This window comes from Eleutherodactylus coqui, chromosome 11 (genome assembly GCF_035609145.1).
Source record: "Eleutherodactylus coqui strain aEleCoq1 chromosome 11, aEleCoq1.hap1, whole genome shotgun sequence".
Taxonomy (NCBI): Eukaryota; Metazoa; Chordata; class Amphibia; order Anura; family Eleutherodactylidae; genus Eleutherodactylus; species Eleutherodactylus coqui.
This window is the reverse complement of record NC_089847.1, coordinates 90,368,950-90,389,015: the sequence shown is the minus strand read 5'-3', so window position 1 is coordinate 90,389,015 and position 20,066 is coordinate 90,368,950. Positions and strand designations below refer to the sequence as shown.

Genomic DNA, 20,066 nt, shown 5'->3' with positions numbered 1-20,066 from the left:
CGACCCTTAAGAACATAAGCCATAACGGTAGTGTGAAGAAAGCCTCACATGCCCTAGTGAGGGTGACAGAAGGGGCTTTGGATGTGATTGGCAAGTTGATGTATGGTTGTGTTTTTGTTTTTTAATCCCAATATGGTTTATTTTTTGCAATGTGTCGCAAGTGCATTTCAGTGTTCTCCCAGCCTTTCTGTCCCAGGGTTTAGTCTGGATCACCAGAAATGGCATTGAGATAGAACAATGGACAAAATCATTGCTAAAACGGAGACAAAAGCGGCTCTGTTTGAGTAGGTTTCCGTTTCTTTCTGGCATTTGTGCCATTTGTGACTAATTTCCATCAGGAACAGAAACCTGCTATATGAAGACCAAAGCTTGCAATGTTGGTCTTCGTTTTAATATTGAAAGCCTATCATCCCATCCAGTATTCTTTGGGCGATCCAAACAGAATCTCTGGTCGGAAAGGCTGGGCACACATTGAAACATAGTATGAGCCATGTCTAAGGGGGGCTTAATTATGGTATTCTTTATACCACATATTGGCAATACTTAAACTCCCTGGATATAAGTGCATTTACACTACAATTACACGAATCACCATGACTACATCAGGATCTGTATTTGGCTAACTATCTGTCATCTTATGCCAGTCTGCTGCTCCAGTAGGACTTGGGTGTATCAAGGTAATGGGGGTGAATAATTATGCATTCAGTTGGCTTATGCATTATTTTTTAGACAGAAGGAAAGAAAATAATTTCCAAATTTTAGCATTGATTCTGTATTTCAGGTGATGAGGAAATAGAAATAATCCCCGTGCTCAATAAGAAACGTATATAGAGGAAATTCGGCTGAAAAACTGTGGTTGTATAATAAAATATACATATTTAATATATTACAAGGAGGATAAAAAAAAGAGACATACAAAATACTATATGCAACGCGCTTCTGCAATACTATGTCGCATTTCTCAAGCATAGTATGCACTGGTATAGACCCTGTTTGCTTAGACATAGTGTTGCCGAAACGCGTTTCATATAGTATTTTGTATATCCTTTGTACTCTTTTTTTACCCTCCTTGTAATATATTAAATATATATATTTTATTATACAACTACGGTTGTTTTTTTTGGATGAATTTCCTCTATATACCTTTCTTGTTGAGCGCAGGGATTTTTTCTGTCTATTTCCTCATCTTGGATTGGCCAAAAACTGCCATTTTTGGATTTGTCCTGTGGCTCTCCTATTACCCTAGGATGCCTATGTGCACAAGACCCGTATCTTTTTGCTGACCTGGACTTCAGGTGTGGTGACAGTCTTCTTTGAGGACTGTGCACACCAGGTAAGTTGTCTTAATTATTCACTAAATATCCATTATTGCCACTTGCACAAGGCGCTATCCCAAAATATTTTCTTTTTATTTCAGGTGATGATGCGCTATGTTGACGAACGCATTAGGACTCTATGCATCAATCCTGTGCTGTCAGGTGAAGAGGATATACAAATCTGATGTGTGAGCTTATCCCATTACAGACATTTAGGACAATATGGCATTACCTTCCCGGTAGCAATACTTTGGTTCAGCTCAGTGTGTCTACCAACATGACCATACACCATGTCATACAGCACACAGCGTTGAGGCTTGGTTTGCGGGACAGAAGGTCCAGAAACATCATTGGCCAGCCCAAAGTCAAGATCTAAATCCCATCGAGCATCTTTGGGATGAACTAGGATGCCATATCTGTGCAAGCCCAACCCCCCACATCCATATCTATCCCGACATCTATTGAAATTTGGTAGAAAGAATGCCTAGCAGTTTTTTCAGCAATCATTTAGGTCAAAGGTGGCCCAACACCGTATTGAAAAAGCTGAATAAAATCGAATTTCATCACCTTCTATGTGTGCCCCAATACTTTTGCCAACATAGTGTATGTAAGGCTGGTTTCACACAAGATTTGTGCATTGCGAGATTCACAAATCTTGCACAGATATGAATTCCATTCTTTTGAATAGAGCCATATGCATCGTGGTGAGGGAAAAAATTGGGGCACGTCCTATCTTTTTGCGTTCCTCAAAACACATCGCCCATTGTTTTAAATGGGACAGTAAAACACATCCCCCGATATCGCACTCGCCCATGTGTAGGTAGCCCAAGTGTTGTTTGTTATAGGGTTTATCTAATGACTCATTATTAATGAGCAATATAATGGGGGTTAGTGCAGAGAAATGGGAGAGGGCAGAAACATATGCTTACACTTTCACACACAGGTAATGACTATGGCATTCTGCGGTGCCCTGGGATCTGTAATGTAGTTGTTACCATGATCGCAACCTACAGGGAGTTTATCAGCCAATTTACGTCTTCTAATTTAATTACACCAAAGCTCAGTAAGAATTATGGAAACTCAGTGGAGGCTGGAGAATTGTTCTCCTAAACTCCACATTCTGATGTCTTCTGTACTGCTGTCCATGATTTCTCAGATCAGGAGGAGCCTAGTCTGGTCCACAATCTACAAGAGCCATCCAAGGGAATGGAGAGGTCTGTGGACATGTGCGGCCACCTCTCCATTCATTCTCCGCCGAGATGCAGGGAATAGAAGCTTGGGATAGATGTGGGTCCCAGAGGTCAGACATTATGGCATATCATGTGGATATATCTTAAATGTCTAATATCGGAATACCCTATAGCAAATATTTAAATATGATACATTTTACCTGCTTGCTTATTAATAAACTGCTGTTTATATTGTCATTATATTGAGGAACTGATTGTAATGAAATCTCCTAAAATTATATTTAATGACTACTTGATGGAGAAGTTATATAACAACCCCTATTCTCCCCCAAGACCTGAACTATGCATTATATAATACATCCAATTTCCCTGAAGTATCCCTTTAAGAGAGCTTGTTAAGGGAAAAGAACAAAGCAACGTAATGTCAATACTTGTACGATTAATAGAGATGAGCGAGCCTACTCGCCCGAGCACCGCGATTTTCGAGTACTTCCGTACTCGGGCGAAAAGATTCGGGGGGCGCCGTGGGTGAGTGGGGGTTGCAGCGGGGAGTGGGGGGGAGAGGGAGAGAGAGAGGGCTCCCCCCTGTTCCCCGCTGCTACCCCCCACGCCGCCACGCCTCCCCCCGCCCCCCAGCGCCCCCCGAATCTTTTCACCCGAGTACTGAAGTACTCGAAAATCGCGATGCTCGATCGAGTAAATACTCGAAACGAGTAGATTCGCTCATCTCTAATGATTAACAAATTATACAAAACAGGTGATAATGATCATCATTTTCATATGTAGGTTGAAACACAGTCATTAAATAAACCAGAAACAGCTGTGTAGGAGGCTTAAGACTGGGTCAAGAACAGCCAAACTCTGCTACAAAGGTGAGGTTGTGGAAGACAGTTTCTAGTCACAGGTCATATACCATTAAAAGACTGAGCATAGCAACAAGACACAAGATAGTTATACTGCACGAGCAAGGTCTCTTGCAGGCAAAGATTTCAAAGCACACTTGGGTTTCAAGACTTGCTGTTCAGGCGCTTTTGAAGAAGCAGAAAGAAACGGGCAATGTTGAGAACTGTAGACACAGCAGTCAGCCATGGTAACAGCGCAACAGATGAAATACACATCATGCTTCCCTTCTAAATTGGAAGATATCCAGCAGTGTGATCACCTCAGAACTGGCAGAAACCAGTGGGACACGGGTACACCCATCTACTGTTCTGAGACGTCTGGCCAGAGGTGGTCTTCATGGGATAATTTTAGCTATGAAGCTATACTTTTGACGTAGAAACAAGGCCAGACGACTCAACTATACACAAAAACACAGGAACTGGGTTGCAGAAAAATGGCAGCTCTGGACTGAGGTTTCAAAATTTGACATATTTGTCTATAGCAAAGGGCAGTTTGTTCGCAGAAGGGCTGGAGAGCGGTACAGTAATGATGTCTGCAGGCAACCGTGAACCATGGTGGAGGGTCCTTACAAGTATTGGCATTTCAGCTAAAGGAGTTAGAGATTTGGTCAGGATTAATGGTGTCCTCAATACTGGGAAATACAGGCAGATACTTATCGACCATGTAATACCATCAGGGAGATGCCTGCTTGGTTCCAAATGTATTCTACAGCAGGGCAACAACCCCAAAAGTACAGCCCATGTCATTAAAGGGGTTTTCTGGAACATTGAAAAAAATTCTAGAGCCTTTAAATAGTGCAACCCCGATGCCCACCACACGGAATCCAGAAGAAGCGGTGCACCACTCAGCCACTCACAGGCTTTAGCGGCCATAGAAGAATGACCACTGAGGCCTGTGAGTGGCAGAAGGGTCACATGCACAATGAATGGCACGTGACCACCCGCCACTTCTTGGTCCTGCATGGCAGGCATCAGGACTGCATCGCTGGATTGGAAGCTGAGAATAGGTATTTATTTTTGTCTTCATTTTACACAAATTAGGTGGCTAGAATTCTTTTAAATGTCCTGGAATACCCTTTTAAGACATCTTTTCAGCATAAAGTAGAACAAGAAGTCATGGAAGTGATGATTTGGCCCACAGAGCGCTGATCTCAACATCATCCAGTCTGTCTAGGATTACACGCAGAGACAGAAGGATTTGAGTGAGCCTACATCTACAGATGGTCAGTCCTTCAAGATGTTTGGAGGAAAAACCTCCCTGTTGAGTTCCTTCAAAAACTGTGTGCAAGTGTACCTAAAAGAATTGATGCTGTTTTGAAGGCAAAAGGGTGGTCGCACCAAATGTGGATTTCATTTTGCATTTTTCTTTTGTTCATTCACTTTGGATTTTCTTAATTGACAAAAGTAAACTATTAACACTTCTATTTTTGAAAGCATTATTACTTTTTTGCATTTTTCTGCTTAACACTCTTGCACAGGACTGCATGTCTGATCTGTAGAAGCCTATTAGTACTATGCAGTCTGTATGTGGATACCTTTTTGCTTATTTTCTAATGTACACGGTCAAATGCATGTTGAAGTGTGGTGTGTCGAACTACGCCAATACAACACATATACATCTGTAGATATATTTCGTGTGTGATTCAGTTCTCTAGTGCACAACACAAAAGGAGCGTCCTGTGATGCGAACAGGACAGAAGAGGGAGGGGTGGATAGAGCTCTCCAGCTCCTCCTGCCCACTTCTCGTCACCAAAACCTCATGTAACCAGGAAGTTCAAAAAAGTGACTCTCATGAAACCTGCAGATCCACCGTACACAGAGATCATGAAATGTGTGCAGAATGCTTCATTCATCCCTTACAGTTTACAGAAAAATATGTGAACCCCTCTACCCTGCCTGCTGTGAGTGAGACTGCTTCAATGAAGAACAAAGGACTCCTTCCCTGAAACCCACCGTCCATCAACCGCCTTCAGTTTGTGAGTAGTGGGACTATTGCTGCAGGTTAGCTGATGTGTAATTCTAGCAGAAAGTTGCATTCCTAGTAATAATCCCAGTGTTCTGTATGCACAATAGAATTGTCAGAATATTCCCACATACTAAAGGGTTAAGTAGTGCTCATATAGCACAGCACATATACATTACTGCTCACACTTCCTATTGCACTTGCTAAAATATGGTCCCCCGGGGTCGGTCCTGAGAACTACGGTTGTAGGAAGAGGAATTGTTTGTTAAGGTGGATCTCCATGGTTGTCTCTAAGGACAAGCTATATGTGAATATATCCATACAGCGCTGTTGATGTGTTCTAGCCAAAGGAGTAACATCTAAATAAGGGCTCGTTCACATCAGCGGTTTATGTTTTCCATTTCAAAGGGGCAGAGTGTGATTGTTCTCAGTAAGGGCGCCTGCATATGGCAGAGCCAGATCCCACACGCAGAATCCGTCTCTGGCAGCAGCGGCTACGTGTACTTGCTTTGTCGCCATCTTTTCTGTACTATGGATGGACCTGGCAGCTCGCCGTCACACGTGCGCAGTACAGATTTTTTTTTGCAAAATCTTCTTTCCCCGCGCTGCTAGGCGATGGTGCTCAATCAGCGGCCTCTCTGCAATGGTCATTGCGGACAGTCCGCGGGTCGGACAGCTTCCATTGACTTCAATGGAAGCCGTCTGTGGGGAGCCCCCATGAAAATGAAGCATGCTGCAATTTTTCCTCCACGAGCGGAAAACGCAATTGAGCAAAAATACATAATGTTAAAAATGCATGAACCTACTCAGGGTTCTTCCTCAGGCATAATGGAACAGATCTACAGACGTATTTATATAAAAACACATACAAATGATCACATGAAAGGGCACAGGCATGATGTAATTAGTTTGCACTTGAAATGAATTCCAGAACAGGATAAGAAGGCACAGACCTGTTGTGATTAATTAGCACTTAGATCAATAGCAGAAAGGGATGAGCATAACAGTAAATGCTCAATTAGTCCAGTGACAAGGGATTTGAAAGTTTTATGGTCTCTAAATTGATGTTAGAGGGTCACCAGGCCAGCATGTTACCTCTGCTCTGGGTTTCTCATATCTCATAATCTCCAATGATGCAAAAAAAAACCTCCGAGATTCATTCCATTTTTGATAGCATCAAAAGTGGTTATAAACTTATATTCCCAAATTCTTCTGTGACGTTGGGACTTAAAATTGCTTTTAAGAATAATAACTTTCATATGTTGTATGAGCAAAATGGAAAAGCTGTTCCATTTTATTTCCCATTTTACTTACCATAGATTTCATTAGGATTTTCTAAGTCTCAGTTATGCTCAGTTCTCTCCATTCCATCTGCTATTTTAACGGAAAAAATAGCGCATTGTAACCATTTGCAAAAAGGTGATTTTACATCTGCGTCGGAACCTCCGGCTAGAGGTTTTGTCACAGATGTGGCTCAAAATACCAGAAGAAAAAGGGCTGCATGCAACACTTTTTCCTCCACCCAAAAGCCGACCAGCTGTGTGAAAAGTGGGTGGACCCCATTATAGTCAATGCGGTGCGCCCTGTGCTGTTCGGTTCCTTCCGAAGACGTTCGGCCGCGGGAATTCCCTTTTCCTGCTCTCCAAACAGAACAGGAAAGCGGAATCCCCAGAGCTAGTGTGAAACCACCTTAGGCCAAAAATCTTTGTAGGCTTGTGGCCGGTCCATCAATGACTATGTGCAGAGAGCTTTAAATCATATTATGAACATGTCCATTGCATTGCTTCACAGGCTGTCTGAATCTTTACTTCACATTTGCATCTCTGTGTTTTTTGATGTTTTTTTCATAATTTGATGAATTTTCAACATATAAAATGCAGAATGAGAAGTATGCAAAAAAGAACCCTCTAAGGCCTCATGTCCACGGGCGAGTCGAATTCCGTGGGCAGGAGCCCGCAGCGGAATCCCACCCAGCCTGCGGCCGAGGGCATTATTTTACCTGTTCCGGATGCGGTGTGGGACTTCTGCGTCCCAGCCGGATCTTCTTTCTTCTGTAGGGCGGTTGTGCTCTGGCGCGTCGGCCAACGCTTCAGCGCACATACGCAGTACTTTTTCTTTTTTAAATTCCTGCTTTCCCGCGGGATCTGCGGCACTTTGCAGTGACAACTTCGGATGTTCCATAGATCGTACGGCTTCCATTAACTTCAATGATCCGCAGAAAAATAGAGCATGTTCTGATTTTTTTTCCCTTTTACAGTATGTAGTGAAGATGATGCTGACTTGTATTGTGTTTATTATGTACATAGAATGTTTTTGTTTTTTTTTTACTTGTCAGCCTTCAATGTTTCTTATATTTATTTTTACATTTTCAGTTGATCATTACGCTTTGCTCTCCTTCTTACAGCTTAGTATAGCTGACATCTCCTCCGCGTTGGGCGAGCTGTGACATGCCGGTGTTGCCACACTTAGACAATGAGAGATGGAGCATCTTCTGGACCCCCAGTGGGAGGGAACCAGCGCAGAGGAACCAGCCTCTCCTACTCCTTATATCGCAGGCAACAGACTCATCCTCGATGTCTACCTGGACGGATGCGAGAGGTTCCTGCAGGTGACGGAGAAGGAGACGAGTCACCTGGTGGAGGTGGAATTTCTCCGACTTAGCAGCAATGATGCAATGATAACATCAGCGGTGGCTGATCTGCCGAGGTTCAGGAATATTAGATCCCTGGTACTGAAAGGTAAAATATTCTCGAAAAACTATTACTAATACCCATCATATTGCATGTGCTCAGCTGACATCACAGAGGATGAAGTGGCTGCTTATCATTTTTAGAATGACTGTCGATTGAACATCCAGCATTGAATAGGGCCAATTCTTAATGGGGTCAACATAACTATGTGGTTTTGTTCATTTGGGCCTAAGATTAGATGAATGGTCCAGTAGAGCCCAGGTTCTCAAGCTGTGGTGCATGTACCCCATGCGGTACACGTCATCTTACTAGGAGATACTCACATTGTCCTCAAGCTAAGCTTTTAATTTCCAACACAGTGTATCAGATCATAGCCATATGTACTTTTATTGTGTAGAAGGCACTTGGCTTAGAAACATTAAAGAGTAGCTGCTCTTCCACACTGGAGAACTTATGCTCTGTCAGCCATTTTCAGTATATAGTGCTGCCAGGAGGAGCCGAAAATGGGCAACGGAGCACTAGCACCCCAGCGTGAAAATACAGGTACTCTTTAAAAATGCTGGAGTAGAGCATTCAATATCTTCATATCTTCATTGTAATCGCATGCTATCTATATTGCATTTTGGCCCATTAGTTATGGGGACTAAAGGGCCAAAATGCAATATAAAGGAGTTGCAATTTAAAGGAGTTGTGGAAAGAGCAGAATCCCTGTTCATGTGCCCCACTAGAGCAAATGACGTAGTGGTGATAAATGGAGCTCAGAATGAAGACTTGGTTCTTTATCCATGTAAAACATACAGGGGAATTTATTAAGATTGGTGTTTTATATTGTAATGTAATCCATGCTGGATTAAGATATGCCTAATGTATGAAGAGGCACACATATCTTCACACATCTAGGACCAATAACAGAAATGCCCCCAAACAGGATTCCATGCCAGCTATCCTGCTTTATTATACTTACATCCGCCATGCTGGGGCAGACATGCCTCCTCTTGATAGGCCACTCCCCATTTCTTGTAAAACTGGCACGAGCAGTGTAGATTTCAAGAAGTTGCACATTTTTTTGCACAAGATGGCCTTGGACTAAAATTTGCAACTTTTTTACATCACTTTTCATTTGATAAATCTTCCCCTACAATGTCCTCCTATGCATACAATGTAGGTAGAAAAACATAGTGACCCTATGCTCTTCACTGCTAACTGCTAACAGAGTCAACTTTTGTAGAGAACATAGTAATATGGGCAAACATAACTTACTGCTACAGTAATCATAAGCTTGGATTACATCATTCTGAAAGCCAGTCAATGGGTACATATAGGACTGAGATCTAATCATTATTGGAATGGTTAGGAAAACAAGAGGAAATTATACAAAACCTACTTATGGCTAAAACAAAGGAGAAAAGGCAGTCCTAATCTACGATATTGTGGACTGTCCATTGCTTCTGTAGAGGAGGGAACAAACAGTTATTCAGGACAGTGCATGAGAAGCCTTACACATTTAGCATGGACCATTGGGGAACGTGAATTAACCATGTGGCCCAACAGTAGGCAATTCATTTGGACTTCATAGAACTAACCTTTGGCCACCTAAAATACCTTTGTGGATCATGTAGTCTGTCAGGGGCTTAAGGCAGCTGGTCATTATAATATCCACCTACAGTGAATAAATTAGGTAGAAGTTGGGTGCTCTTTCCATTATACTCCAGAAGGTGGTTCTCTCCCAATATCTTCAGGAGATCAGGCACAAAAATGAACTTGCACAGAATGTCCCTTGGATGGCCAGAATCTGGTAGAGAGCCATAATGCAGAACCGTTGGGAATGAAGAAGAGTGCGTAGAGGTCAGGCCTTAATGGGGTTATAGATATTGTTAGCCCACATAAATTTATTTTAGGCAATTTTGTGCTATTTTAATCACCAGTTGTCTCAGGATCAACATTGTTCTTGGCAGAGTAGAGGTTTCCACATTTGAGCTGTCCAGCTCAGATTGTAAGGCTTTTTTTTATTCTTCCTTCTCGGTCAATGAACTTGACCATGAAATTAGCAATAGATTTTATGTCACAAAGTTCTGTTGAACATACATTGCACCCTGGTGGCTACATTACCTAGATCAGATTTTAGTAGAATCATCGTTGTCTAAAATGTATTGTTTTATTCTTTCATTATATCACTATCCTACCAAAGGTAATTGGACACCTGAGCAAGACTAAAAATTAGTATTTATTTCCATATATTAATACTTAGTGGGGCTTCCTTTGGCCCTGGTAACATCAGATATGGTCCGTGGCATACTTTCTACTAACGTTTGATACACTTCATCTGGTATTTCCCTCCACTCATCCTGCAAACGTCTGGCAAGTTCTTTCAAAGAAGATGAATACTGTTCATATTTCCTGACCCAACGTTCCAGTTCATCCCAAAGATGTCCAGTAGAGTTCAGGCCTGGACTCTGTGCAGACCATTCCAATTGTGGAACATTCATATCTTTAAACAAACCAACGTAAAACATTGTTGGATTTGTGACAAGGTGCGTTGTCTTGTTGGAAGTTTTGCTGACCATTCCCAGAGTATTATTACATTGTCGGCAGCACATTATTGACTAGAATGTCAAGGCACACCTCCACATTTATGGTTCTTGCCACTACAACCAACAGACCAAGACTATGCCACGTAAAACATCACCAAACCATAATGGAACCTCTGCTGTACTTACCTGTTGGCATAACATACTTGAGCAAAAGGCGTTCCCCAGGCATCATCCACACCTGAGTATGTCCATTTGATGGAGTAATATGATTCATCACTGCATAGAATGTTCTTCCATTGCTCATGTGGTCAAGACGACATTCCTTGAACAAGTGTAGATGGGCCGATACATTTCACTTCATGATGGGCGGCTTGAGTGCAGTGGCACAACCAATATATCCAATAGCATGCAGTTCTTGTCACAAATTATGGCTGACACCTTCCAGGGTCTACATCTTATTCAGCATGGTTTAGAACACATGACATGCTAATAATACATGTTGCATTCTACTGATAGGGGTGTCCAAATACTTTTGGTAGGGTAGTATTTGTTGAAATCGGGTTTTTAAAATGCCTATTTTTTGAGCTGGGAATGTGTATTGTTGTAGCCCGAAACTAACATTTGTAGGTATGTACTGTATGATTCTATAAGATGAATAGGTGTTGTAGTTCTACCTATTATATCACACTTCCCAGGTGGACACCTACGGGACGATTATGGACGCTGCGTGAATGGTTTGCTGACCACTCTACCACCAGATATCAGTAAGCTTTCCTTGTTGCGCCATCTGGATCTCAGCGTCAACAACTTTGCAGAGCTGCCCTCTTGCATCACTGCCCTTTCTTTGCTTACCTCTCTCCATCTTGGATACAACCGGCTCAGGACACTTCCAGATGAGATTACTGAACTGAAATCCTTGACGGAGCTCTTACTCATGTCCAACCAGCTGACCGAGCTCCCCGCAGGCGTTGGGCAGCTGAAACATCTGGAGAAAATGGACCTATCTGAGAATAGGCTGGAGGCTTTACCACTGGAGGTTGGAAACTTGCAGTATTGTATTGATCTAGATCTGTCTGGGAACAACCTTGCCAATCTTCCTGAAACCGTGTGTAAGCCTAATTTTAATTACATTTCCAATAATAGAAATTTATTAGGCAACTGCTGTATATACACTTTAAAGTGAGCCGTCCACTTTGCTTAACATTGGCTATATGGTAAATGTAATATCTACCAACTTTGTAATATACCATCCTTACCTTATTTGCTACTACATGGAAATTGTCAAGAAGTTGCTGTTGGTGGATCTGTTACTTCTGTTGTGTGCCTCCCGAAATAATGTTGTGGATAGGCTATGGATCTGAATAAATCATTATTACCCTTAAAGGGGTTTTTCCAGGATCACACGTTATCCCCTATCCACAGGAAAGGCAATACCTTGCTGATTGGTGAGGTCTCACCCCTGAGACCCCCGGGGATCTTGAGAACTGGGGTCCCATGTTCCACTCTGCATGTCATTGCGGGGCCCTTTTTTCTCTCCCTGCAGTGATGTCAGAATGAATGGAGCGCTGGCCGAGCATGCGCGGTTGGCACTCCCTTGATTTAAAATGGGGCTGAAGGAAATACTCGATTGGTTGCCGCTCGGCTATCTCCGTAATCCCACTGAAAGTGTATACAGCGGCAATATACTTGTGCAGCCAGTGTTCTATTCAGTCTCCTCCTTACTGCAGGGGTGCATTAAGCCTGCAATGAAGAGAAGGGGGGACACAGGATCCCTATTTTCGGGATCGGTGGGGGTCTCAGCAGTGACACCTCAAACGATCAACAAGTTATTTCCTATCCTGTGGCTGGGGGATAACCTTTGATCCTGGTACAACCATTTTAAGCCCCCCCCCACACACACACACACACCCAGCCTTAATATATGAACTTGACTGTTGACTATAAAGCAGATGTTACTCAAAGATGGATACCAAAATGCAAAATTTCTTGAAAAGTGCATGTCATATACACACATAGAGGGACTTCATACTGTCCTAAAGTTAGACAAGGTAGAACTAGACCAGCCAGGAAGAGACTGGACTTCGGTTATTACAGCAAGTACATGCTGTATGATATATCTGGCACATCTAGATAGACATGTTAGTCTTTTTCTTCCTTACGTAATCTCATGGTTGGCTTAATTGATGGGTATGTTCACACATGACAAATTGGTGGTGGATTTCCCACAGCGGAAAAAAATTAAAAGCACAAAAATCTGCAACAAATCCGCACCCTTTAGTGTGGATGTTAAAGCTAATCTGCAGCAGAATACACCCCTTGAAGAGTGGCGGGGTGGCATAGCATCTGTCTGACGGACCCCATTATAATCAATAGGGTCTGTCAGGCACCATTAATTTCTGTCATAAGATGGATCTCTTCGCAGCTGGCATTCCATTTTCCTGTTCCCATGATGGAACAGAAAAACAGAATCCAAACCCAATGGGGAACCCAGCTTTAGATCTGGACATATTTTCAGTCTCTGAATGTAAACAAGAATTTTCACATTCACTGACGGCAATCAGAGATCTTGGTGGGGAATTGAAACACAAAATAGATTACCATTAATTACAGTGTTGTAGAACATAGGAATTATAATAAAGATATTTTTGCATACAGAAGCACTTGTAAACTACATTCATTATGTATATTGCAGTCCGCTTTCCATTTTTTCTTCTACTTTGGTATACAGCATATAGGGTAACAACCAAGTGAACCGTATATTTTGTAATCCCAAGTCATATAGACATCTGTTTTTATATGTATAGGTAACATGATGTCCGTCCAGCAGCTTTACCTTCACAACAATGTCCTTGTGGCTGTACCAGCAGGACTGGCCCGTCTGCCTCACCTCTCTCGTCTGGACTTACAGAACAACAGGTTACGCACTGTCCCCATAGAAATCATGCAGTGCTCTTGTGTATATCTACAAGGGAACCCCATAGGTGAACCGGAGCCGTCACCTCTTTCTGAAGGTAAAGAACTATCTTTAGATATTTACTACAGATGAGCGAGCGTACTCGGAAAAGCACTACTCGCTCGAGTAATTTGCTTTATCCGAGTATCGCTGTGCTCGTCCCTGAAGATTCGGGTGCCGCTGCGGCTGACAGGTGAGTCACAGCGGGGAGCTGGGCAGAGCGGGCGGGAGAGAGGGAGAGAAAGATCTCCCCTCCGTTCCTCCCCGCTCTCCCCTGCAGCTCCCCGCTCCGTGCCGGCACCCGAATCTTCAGGGACGAGCACAGCGATACTCGGATAAAGCAAATTCCTCGAGCAAGTAGTGCTTTTCCGAGTACGCTCGCTCATCTCTAATATTTACCAAAAAAAATTAGCACTGAAGGAAAACTCCTTGTGTAATTAATCTGTGAGTGCACTTTGCAAAAGTGTACATAGCTTTTAAGATAAGTCCTTTTTTTTATCAATGTGTCTTTGGGAATGAATACTTTTTGTAATTGGTTTACATTAAAAATTTCTCATCGTTCGAATTCCATGCTTGTATTGTTTTCTAAGGCACTGCAGACGGGAGGACTGACAGATTAGCAAATTCTGTCAGTCAAAATAAACTGACAGCCCCTCCCTTAGCCTGCTCCCATGTTGTGATCCTGCATTCACTAACTTTCCACTGAGCTATTACAGAGGGCTGTATGACAGTGATGGCGGAGGAGATCAGGACAGAGAGCAAAGCAGAGAAAGCTACTGTTATAGAGGGCTGTAACTCACTCTGCTCCCATCAGTGAGGGAGAATGGACCAGCAGCTACCAGAGAGGATAAGATAGCTGTGTAGTATTGTGTGGGTGTGGTTATGCTACACAGCCTTTGAAAGAGGAGAAGCTGAGCTTGTGCACCTTCATGAGAGAGACCAGCCGATCACTGCTGGGGATGCTCCTGCAACCAGAAACTTGTGTGACGCTTTCTAAGGCCTTAGTCAGACGGGCGTTTTTTCACGCAATTTGCGGATGCGCATCCGTCATGCCCGAAAATCTGCTCCTAGCCGCGTTTCATTAGAAACGGGCCGGAGCTGTCCAGCGCATTGCATTCAATGGAGCCGGCTCCATTGAAAGCAATGCGCTGCGGGCGAGTGTGGGATGAATTGTCGGGAAGGGCTTAAATATATAAGCCTTTCCCAGCAATTCATCCAGAAAAGTGTTAAAATAAAAAATATATATATACTCACCTGCTCCCGGCAGCCGGAGTTCCGCGCGGCCGGCCTGCAGTGGGGTGTGAAGGGGGTGTGAGTCAGACCTGCCTCCTGATTGGCTCAGCGCTGAGCCAATCAGAGGCAGGTCTGACTCACACCCATTCATGAATTCATGAATGGGTGTGAGTCAGACCTGCCTCTGATTGGCTCAGGCTGAGCCAATCAGGGGCAGCTTTGAGTCACACCCCCTTCACACCCACTGCAGGCCGGCCGCGCTGTACTCCGGCTGCCGGGACAAGGTGAGTATATATATATTTTTTATTTTAACACATTTCTGAATGAATTGCAGGGAAGGGCTTATATATTTAAGCCCTTCCCGACAATTCATCCAGCGCTGTCCGGCAGCCCATTGCTTTCAATGGAGCCGGCTGAATTGCCGGCTCCATTGAATTCAATGGGCAAACATCGCTCTTCTCTGCCACAGCTGTTACAGCTGTGGCAGAAAAGAATGATTTGTCTACTATATGTTCTCAATGGGGTCGGCGCTGCTGCCGCCGGCCCCATTGAGCGCATATAGAGAATAGAACAGGAATCGCAGATCGCAGATAGGTGCGATCTGCGATTTCTGTTCTATAATTTATCAGACGAGCTCATGTGTCAGACACGCTCATGTGTCCGATACCATTGCAAAGCAATGGTTTTAAAAAATCGCCGGACACATGAGCATGCGCAAATCGCGCGAAAAATCGCCCGTCTGACTGAGGCCTAAATGCGTGATTAGGAAAACGTAATGCAAAAAAGACAGATAAGTGCATCATTTTTTTCTGCAGGGACATATTAAAATATTAGTAAATGAATTCCAACACCCATCCAAAAGTATTTCTTTAAAAATCAATCCTTTATTAAAAACTGCATAAAAATTCCTATGTGCAGATGTCTAGAAATATTCCTGCTCATTTTGGCATAGCAAAAAGCCTACATTATTATATCAAACACAGACAATAAATAATCAAGGAAGGCTATGACATGAATAGACAAATTTATGCTCTTCCCCAAAATGTGCAAATAGCAATTCACCTGTATGTTCACCTTATTAAATCAATAAAAATAAATGAGATCAGATCTGTAGTTGAGACTCTTTGAAAATCTGGTATCAAGTTTTAGAATCCAAAAATCTTCCCTGGTGAGAAGCTTCTGGAACCTACTCAATGTCAATAACCCTTAGGGATGAGATGTCTGCAGCATGGACTTCAAGAAAATGTCAGGAAGCTCCAGAAAGAGTTTGTTTATTTGAATTTCCGTCATATGCCAAAATAGATGAAATGTGCTCCGCTATACATGTTTCTAGTTTTCGTGACGTACAGCCAACATAATGGAGGTGACATTCAGTGCAAACTATTGAATGCACTATATATGAAGGATTACTATTAATAAATGACTGTATGTGGCAACCTGTAGAATTGTTGAAAGATTTAAAATCTCATGAAGGTGCACAAGCTCAGCTCGCCCTCTCCTCTTTCAGAGGCTGTGTAGCATAACCACGCCCACACAATACTACACAGCTTTTGTTGGTAGCATAGATTACATCAGTTACTTCCACATTGCAAGAAACCTTGGCATCTGAGCCAGTTTTTATTTTTAGAAGAGGATGTCTATAAACTGCTAGAGATTTTGCTACTAATCGTACGAGCCCTTCTGACAACATATCTCACCCCTGAATCCAGTATGTGAGACAAAGAATCATTGGAGCAGATTATTTCGTATAATTTTGGTAATAGTAGAAAAATGTACACCATAGAGTGTTTAAAAAATGATTGAGACTCAATTTCTTTTATTTTTTTTTACCTAATCATTCTAAAATGGATCGGAAAACTTATGATTAAAAGAGTCATCTCAGTACGTACATTGTTGGCATATCAATAGGAAGTGCCATTCATGTTTGGCTGGCATGGTGTATGACCACTGGCAATTTCTAGAAGGAAGTGCCAGCAGCACGTGGAAGCATTGTTAAACCTCTTATAATCAATGGTCACCCTAGCACTTTTGCCACATTGTTCTATTACTCCTCAGGGTCACAGCAGGCGAAACGCCGTCAGTCAGACTTTAATGGTGTATCCTAGCAGTATGCCATCAATGTCTTTACTGGAAGAACTGCTTTAAGCTCTGGGCCAGTGAAATAGTGTCGTCTACTTACTATGGACTCTAGTGCCATGTTTTTACTATATTATAATATAGTATCAACAAGTGCATTTTGAGTAAAAATCCTGTTTTGTCTTTTTAAACTTGTTAAATTACCGAAGCTGATTTTCTTGGGTCGTTTTACTATTGAACCTCTAAAAAAATATATTTTCACACATAGGGAGAAAAAAACATTTTCTTACCTGTCCAGCTCCAGCGCGGATCTCCTCCATGCCGGCTGGGTCTTCTTTCTTCAGCACGGCGGATGCGTCAGAAGTGCTGGCGACTTGCCGGACGCGTGCGCAGTGCTATTTTGCTTCTTTTTTTGAATCTCCTGCCTTCCTGCGGATCTGTGACACAGCCATAATGACAGCTGTGGCTATCCCGCAGATAGGACGGCTTCCATTGACTTCAACGAAAGCCGTCCCATGGGATCCGCAGTATGCTGCGATTTCTTCCTGCGCATGCGATCTGGACACCAGGAAAAAATTCTCGTCAGCATGCTTTTAATTGCCTTGCGGATGTTAATGCATCCCTATGGGCGGCAAGAGCTGTGGATCTCCCACGTAGGAGACATGCACAGATTTTATAATTGAAATCCACGCTGGGACATTGGGCCTTATTGCCCATAAATTCACTATTAGGCAAGCGTCATACAGTGCAGTTTGATGCAGCTTTTAGGTCTCATTTAGATGGCCATATGTGAGTTGCACCTGAAAATCTTGGGTGCAACTCACATCAGGCAGCATACAGACACCCGTCCGTACGCTCTCTGATCTGGGGGAACAGTGGATGTTGCATGTTCTAGTCTCATCCATGACCACGATGGAGAATAGGGCATGCAGCATTTGTTTTCGCACGGGCTATCAGTCCATGTGAAGAGCCTCATGGGCTGTAATGGGTCTGTGTGCTGTCCATGAAATCCACGGGAAGCACATAGACAAAAAATACAGCCTTTTGAATAAGATCTAAATGGGTTTTTCAGTCAAAGACAGAAGTGGATCTTCTAGAGAGAAATGTAAAGCAAAGACTTTTCCTCTGTTCTAGATTTAATTCAGGTTTAGGCTGAAAAAGCAGAATACAAAAAACTACACGAGAAGTGCGCTGGTGACCGTTATGTGTATGATGCTGTAATTGTATAACCTTGTCGTTTGTACAGATGAAAGCCAAAGCTTAGACATAAAGGAGATCTATGTGAACCCAGAAGACAAGAGGTAAGTCATGTCAGTGTTTGCAGTTAAGGACATAGCCACACATTTTGGAAAACTTCATTTAAAGCTGCCATGTTTTTCTTAAATAAGAAATGGGAATAAGTCCTAGCAGAGCAGGAGAGGGAAGATCCTCTTCAGGTCTCTATTAGAGATGAGCGAGCGTACTCGGAAAAGCACTACTCGCTCGAGTAATTTACTTTATCCGAGTATCGCTGTGCTCGTCCCTGAAGATTCGGGTGCCGCTGCGGCTGACAGGTGAGTCGCAGCGGGGAGCAGGGGAGAGCGGGCGGGAGAGAGAGATCTCCCCTCCGTTCCTCCCTGCTCTCCCCTGCAGCTCCCCGCTCCGTGCCGACACCCGAATCTTCAGGGACGAGCACAGCGATACTCGGATAAAGCAAATTACTCGAGCGAGTAGTGCTTTTCCGAGTACGCTCGCTCATCTCTAGTCTCTATCACATGGGCGCTGTGGGCGTGTATGTGTGGTGCGTACAGAAAGCGCTTCTATAGGAACCAATGGGTTGCTATAGAAGAGTTCACATGAACGATTGTTAGACGCGCTAAATTATCGCATCTAAGGCCTCATGTCCACGGGGAAAATCAGGCCCACCGCGGATTCTCCATGCAGAATCCGCAGCGGGTTTCTCCTTTCCCAGGGACATGAGGCCTGAAAATAAGAATAAACTCACCTGTCCTGGACGCTGCGTGTCTCCCCTCCGTCGCGGCCGGATCTTCTTTCTTTGGCCCGGCGGATGTGCTCGGCACGCCGGCAGCAAGCCGTGCACATGCGCCGGGCACATCCGCCGGGCCGAAGAAAGAAGATCCGGTCGGGACAGAGGGGAGACCCGCAGCGTCCAGGACAGGTGAGTTTAATTCTGGTACGGGTGTTCCGCGGATCTGGACGGCTTCCATTGGCTTCCATAGAAGCCTGCGGGAGCCGTCCCCGCAGGAGACCCGCACTAAAATGGAGCATGTCGCGTTTTTTTTCCCGCACGCGGATCTGTGCCTGAAGGGAAAAATGACATCCGAGGTATTTAACTACCTGCAGGTGTCCAAGGCATCCCTATGGGGCGCGGATCCGCGTGCGGGAGAAACGCTGCGGATTTTAAATGATAATAATCCCGTGGACATGAGGCCTAACAAAGATAGGACATGTGAGTGTAACTCGCATGCCAGCTCCGTGGTGCGCGCAAAGATAGGACCTGTCCTATCTTTGCTGCGTGCTTTCCATACACTCCCACGGGAGCTAGAAAGCATGCTCCACGCACCTTAAATAGTGTGAACAGGATACTCCAAAGTAGCTGGAATTAGCCCGTTCACGCGATCTGTAGAGCAGTATAGCCGCCAGCTATGCACGCGGCTACACTGCGGGCGAACAGCGCTTGTGTGAAAGAGCCTTAAGGCTGCATTCACACAGGCCGGAAATGCTGCAGACTTTCCACTAGTGAAATCACTGTGGAAAGTCCGCAACATTAGCAGTATAAGGCCTTAGTCAGACGGGCGTTTTTTGCCGCGATTTGCGCATGCGCATGCGTCCGGCGATTTTTTAAAACCATTGCTTTGCAATGGTATCGGACACATGAGCGCTTTTTATGCTCTTGTCCGATAAATTATAGAACAGAAATCGTAGATCGCACCTATGTGCAATCTGCGATTCCTGTTCTCTTCTCTATATGCGCTCAATGGGGCCGGCGGCAGCAGCGCCGACCCCATTGAGAACATATAGAAGACAAATCATTCTTCTCTGCCACAGCTGTAACAGCTGTGGCAGAGAAGAACGATGTTTGCCCATTGAATTCAATGGAGCCAGCAATACAGCCGACTCCATTGAAAGCAATGGGCTGCCGGCGTGCGCGGGATGAATTGCAGGGAAGGGCTTATATATTTAAGCCCTTCCCGACAATTCATCCCACACTC

General features: G+C 43.8%; 1 protein-coding gene across 4 annotated transcripts in view; it reads left to right on the top strand.

Annotated features, from left to right (window-relative positions):
• The first annotated feature begins 1,131 nt into the window (after window positions 1–1,131).
• PIDD1 (p53-induced death domain protein 1) overlaps window positions 1,132–20,066 on the top strand; it is a 41,653-nt gene continuing 22,718 nt past the window's right edge. The window contains exons 1-8 of one of the 4 annotated variants that reach the window (XM_066583014.1): window positions 1,132–1,333; window positions 1,418–1,478; window positions 3,293–3,378; window positions 5,278–5,384; window positions 7,776–8,109; window positions 11,288–11,701; window positions 13,397–13,603; window positions 18,101–18,155. In XM_066583014.1, coding sequence (XP_066439111.1) covers window positions 7,851–8,109; window positions 11,288–11,701; window positions 13,397–13,603; window positions 18,101–18,155 — 935 coding nt within the window. In that variant the 5' untranslated portion in view covers window positions 1,132–1,333; window positions 1,418–1,478; window positions 3,293–3,378; window positions 5,278–5,384; window positions 7,776–7,850. Of the gene's footprint in view, window positions 1,334–1,417; window positions 1,479–3,292; window positions 3,379–5,066; window positions 5,410–5,804; window positions 5,933–7,775; window positions 8,110–11,287; window positions 11,702–13,396; window positions 13,604–18,100; window positions 18,156–20,066 lie in introns of those variants that run through there. The other 3 variants (XM_066583013.1, XM_066583015.1, XM_066583016.1) reach the window with 3 other exon arrangements.